The 5539-nt window shown below is 36.0% G+C and overlaps 1 protein-coding gene across 1 annotated transcript; it reads right to left on the bottom strand.

The window, feature by feature from the left end:
* Positions 1-3113: 3113 nt before the first annotated feature.
* Positions 3114-4094, bottom strand: LOC124775843. Its single transcript, XM_047250678.1, has 2 exons — positions 3922-4094; positions 3114-3600 (listed from the first exon to the last, which is right to left on the bottom strand). Exons 1-2 carry the CDS (start codon positions 4092-4094, stop codon positions 3114-3116), a joined length of 660 nt encoding a protein of 219 aa, XP_047106634.1.
* Between the last annotated feature and the right edge of the window lie 1445 nt (positions 4095-5539).

The raw sequence follows: 5539 nt of genomic DNA, 5'->3' as shown, positions 1-5539 counted from the left end.
AGGTCTGTAATTGATAGATCAACTGCATATTTATCACCTGCACATATAATTACGGAGTTCAGTATTCATTTATGTGTGTACCAAAATACAAATTCAAATAATTAATTAAAGTTATTGGATAATAGATATTGAGAAATCATTGGTAATTATGAAACAGACTATGACAATATTACTTCTCTGTGTGAAATGCTTTCATTCTTTCATGTGTGAACAAGAATATAAATTTAATCAATTAATTAAAATCATCAGAAAGGAGTCATTAAAAGATTATTACCAAAAATCTAACACGGCATGTGTTTATTACCACTGTGTGTGAAACTGCTTGAAACAATTTTTGTGTTTCAAAAGAAATAAATATACACTGCAGATTTTAGTTTCATTATTACATGAAGTTAATCTACACATTCAGGGAGAAGTTTATCATCAATGAGTGGAAAATGATGGTAATCATAAAACCTCTTGTCATGTCAAGAAAAAGGAGCAGGATAATTAGCAATATTTGGATCTTTCATGTACCTCAGGCTCAGTTTCATTCTCACACTATTTATTCAAGGGAGTTTCCATTTCCAGTCGAAATTTCTACAAGTTCTTAATATATTTCGTTTCATGGCTATTCTGTATTCCATCCAGCTATTTGCTGCAGCTATGTGCACCCCCCCCCCCCCCCGCCGCCCATTGACTAGTTATATCTGTGTACAGCACTAGCAGAGTGATGTGATAGCTAAATATGTATTTCCTTTCTTTTTGAACCAGCACTCCACCCTCTGTTCTATGTGAATTCCAGAATACAGACTTGCCATTAGATTCCAAATGCTTTCTTTCCATTTCCTGAAACTATCCTATCATTCCTTCAAACAGACTGTACTGATTATCAGATTATGTCCATTATTAAATTCAAACTAAAGAAATTCGACAGATTCGTAAGTAATGGTTCGACATTCTTTTTCTGTTGAATGCATATTTGCCAGTTCCTTTGCAGGAGCAAAGAAATCCTCAGAGAAATATTGATTCCAGTAATGCATAGTGCTGTTCTATATCAATGGATCCTGAAAAAAAAGTTATATTCTCAATATGTGATGTACACTAATATATTAAAAATCTGTAGAATAAATTAACATGTACTTCACCTCAATACACATCCACAGAAAGAAAACTCTTCTCATCAAAATCCCTCACTCTCCATAACCACCTCTGTTGATCGATTAAGAAAGATGAGGATTGATTTTGTGGAATTCTTTGGTATTATACATTTTTGTGAACATGCACCTTGACGTAGTTTCACTGACATTAATTCTGACATAGCAAGAAACGTTTCAGCTTCATTCCTGCTTGTGGGGAAAATTTCTTTACTGTTACCTCCTTCTGAAGACTTCTTTTTATAACTGTCATTGGCAATTGTTATGGACAATCAACATTAACGTTGCCATCTTAACACAGGTCAAGGATGTCTGACATTTTGTTCAAAAGTATTTCACTTTTGTACTAAATAATTTTACCTGTGAGCATCTGAGAAATAAACGTAATAATGTCCGACTTGCAACTGTTGACTAATCATCAAATGCCGTTTTAGAAACGAATCATTTATTAAGCATCACACAGTACAACAATATGATACAAAAAACCCAACTGCATATTTCAAAAACATAGCCAGAGATCATCACAACTACACCAAAAATGAACCAAAGAATTTATGAGACATGTGACAGACAATCTTCAAAGAATATGAACGATACGTATGTATTCATATATATAACAATGTTGAAACATTAATACTTTCACACTCTCCCACAATGTTTTATATATATGATGAAGTAGACACTACACCAACAAGTTCCTTCATCATTTGTAACTTTGTGAATGGTATCCCTTTTGTCAGAATGTCTGCTGCCTGTCCACCAGTTGGTATGTAATTCACTTCAATCTGCCTCTCTCTAACCATTTGACAAATGTAAAGATACCTTGTCTCTATGTGTTTTGATAGTTCATAAAACTTTGATCCATTAATAAATTTGATAGCACTTTGGTTATCAATTTGTAACTGATGACTCATCAACAGCTCCAATTTCTTTCAGGAGTCTGTCTAACCATACAAGTGATTTACAAGCTTCACTTGCAGCCACATATTCTGCCTCCACTGAAGAAAGAGCAACACACTGCTGTAATTTACTTTTCCACACAACTGGTCTCTCATGTAACCTGAGAAGGATGCCACTTGTTAATCGTCTAGTGTCTCTGTCCCCACCATGGTCAGCATCACTATAGGCTTTGTAAACTTAATGCCATCTGTACTTGTAGATTTAAGATATCTAAATATTGGTTTGAGTAATGCAAAGTGTGCCTGAGTTGGTGAGTCTAGCACTCTTGAGGCAACATTAACAGCATATGATAAATCTGGTCTTGTGCCTTGTGTTAAATACATCAAACTTCCAACCATTTCTCGATACAGTCCAGTATTATTAAAAGGAGGTGACTCACCTTGTGTCCTTCCTGGTTCAGTAGGTAAAGACAATGGTTTTGCACCCATCATATTGTATTTCTCCAAAATCATCTTCACATATGCAGATTGATTTATGTGAATATTGTTGTCAAACCTCTTGATTTGTAAACCCAAGTAGTAAAATACACTTATTTGAAAACGTTTACCCAACTGTTCAATGAACTTAGCTGTGGCATCAGTAGAGCCCATAGTCAATCTGTCATCAACATAAAACAATAATACCAGGTTTTCACCATAAAACATACATGGTTCTGAACTGCTTACATTCAGTAAGGAACCCAACAAGACATTCATACCCGCATTTTCAGGCTTGAGTTAAACCATATAGACTCTTCAGTAACTTACACACCCGTCCTGTACCATCATCAAATCCCTCTGGTTGACTCATGTAGATTTCTTCCTTCAAAATGCCATTAAGAAATGCTGTCCTTACATCAAATTGCCTTATACTACAATCATGTTGAATTGCAAGGCATCTCATTGTCTCAGATCTTGCAACAGGGCTAAACATGTCAACATAATCTACTCCAAACCGTTGAGTATATCCTCTTGCTACCAGTCGAGCCTTATATTGAACAACATCATTATTTGCATTTAATTTTGTAGCAAAGATCTATCAATTTCTAATCATGTTGTTTGGTTTAATTTTGAAAACTAATTCCCATGTTCCATTTTTCTTTAGAGCATCCATATCTTCCTCCATTACATTCGTCCATTCTTCAGAATTCTCTGACTGCAATGCTTCTTTATAGCTTCTTGGTGTCTCACAAAGAAACATCATTCTTGGTTGATGAACTGAATCTTCGCAGTAACAAGATGGTTTCTTAAAATTTCGCCGTTCACATAAATTGTGGCTCCCTCTTTCCTCATTTCTTGCTTCCAAGTTACTTCCAACTTCTTCCTCAGTGTCATATGACTGGCTGTTAAGACTTTCATCAATTTTAGCAACATCTTGGTTCATGGAGTCCTCTTCAAAACCAACATCATGTTCAGTCTCCAAAATATCTGCGTTCTTATCTATAGCTGATATTTCAACAACCCTTTTAGACTTTTTAGTACTGATAAGAGCTTTCTGTAATGGCTTGCAACTGAACTTTACATCTCTGCAAAAACACACGCACCTTTTTTAAAGAAAATAAACATGGTATCCACAATCATCATAACCAACCACATATCCTTCTGAAGATTTAGCATCAAAATTCTTCTGTTTCTATGTAGGAATCCAAGCATAGCTTTCAGTTCCAAATATCACCAAATTATCAAAATGACCTTCTTTCTTCAAAAATATTTCGATTGGAGTTTTACCTTTAATTTTTGTGGGACCTGTCCGATTCAAAGTGTATGTTGCAGCCAGAGCAGTTTCACCCCACAATGCTTTTGGCAGATGTTCAGCAGAGCAAAGAGAAGAACGTGCCATCTCACACAGGATTCTATTTTCCTGTTCAACAATTCCATTCTGTTGAGGCGTATATGGTGCTGTGACTGAATGTTTCAGGCCAATTGAGCCAGCAAATTTTTGCACATCTTTATTATGGAACTCCTTGCCACCATCTGTACATAATTCTTTCACAGTAACATCAGCCTGAGTCTTTATCATTTTAATGAACAGTGGCAACGTTTCTTTAATTTCATCTTTGTGTCTAAAACTGGAAAAATCACCCTTAAAAACAGGAAAGTATCAATGACCCTGCAGATCATTTTCTTCCATCAGAGCACAAACATCTGCACGCACTAACTCTCCGGGTTTAGTGGGTTTCCACACTCTTTCACCAAACGGCATCCGGTGATGTATACCATAGACACACCCTGCACAAAAACTGTTATCACTTGTTGTCTCTACACCATGTTCCTTCTAAAACTGGTGCACATAGCGTTTATTTTGATGACCCATTTTTTTCATGCCAGCTCTGTAAAGTGTCATCAGCTTCAGTAACAATGCAAGACTTTTCTTGACAAACAACCTTCACAGCCAAATGATAAAGCTTATTTTCACAGCAGGATGTGGCAATAGCAATTGCAATATTGTTTTTGAAAAATACCCATGATTTGCCATCATTTTCGATTATTTGTTTTATTCCCTTCTGCACAGCTTTCTTAACATAAAACAAGTTATAGGATCAATCAGGGCAAAACCAAACATCATATCATTTTGTCCACGTCTGTCCATTGAACATCTGTACACCAATTCGTCCTGTACCAAATGCTTCAATATGTACACCATTCTTGGCACTATCCATCTTCCTCAGAGTTTCAAATTGTTCATACGTAGTGTACCAATCACGCTGATTTGTTATGTGATGTGTTGAACCACTGTCAATGTACCACTCATCAGAGTCCATTGTATTCTTATCTACCGAAAAATGTTGCGTCTCACTATCGATACTGTTTCCACCGGTTTTGAAGTATCTGCATAGCTGCAGCTTCTTGAATTATCCACTGATGTTACATTAGTTAAAAAAAATAGCACAATCTTCTCTTTTGACTACACTACTACATCCATTTGATGGCTGACCCTTTTTTCTTACATTTAAAACAAACAACCCTGTCTTACACTGTTTTGATAAGCGACCTACTTTACCACACGAAAAGCATTTTATGTCTTCATTCCTTTTATAAAGAGGCGTTTTTAACGAATCTGCCTCAGAGGAGGTTTGTTTGCGCTTCTGTTGCGGTTTGTTAATCTTCATTTTCGACATCATAGCTGTAGCAACACTTTCGTCATCACGCTCTGTTCTTCTTAGTTCACAATTCAAACACCGTTTTTGTATTTTATTCCATGTATTTTCTTCAGCAGGTAGATCATGCCATGTAATATAAATGAAATCGAACTCTTTTGGCATAGTTTTCAAAAATCGTGCACAAAGGTAACCATCGTCAGTCGGCTTGTCCAACAACGAAAGCTGATTTTGGACATCATCAAATTTGCCTAGATGATCTTGTATACCTCCAGATGCCTCCCACACAATGTTACGGAATTTATGTCTAAGCAGATCAATGTTTTCAGCTGAGTGCACATTATAGATATTGTGCAGCTTATCCCAA

The sequence above is a fragment of the Schistocerca piceifrons genome, chromosome 2 (genome assembly GCF_021461385.2).
Source record: "Schistocerca piceifrons isolate TAMUIC-IGC-003096 chromosome 2, iqSchPice1.1, whole genome shotgun sequence".
Classification (NCBI taxonomy): domain Eukaryota; kingdom Metazoa; phylum Arthropoda; class Insecta; order Orthoptera; family Acrididae; genus Schistocerca; species Schistocerca piceifrons.
This window is presented reverse-complemented; position numbering and strand designations above follow the sequence as displayed.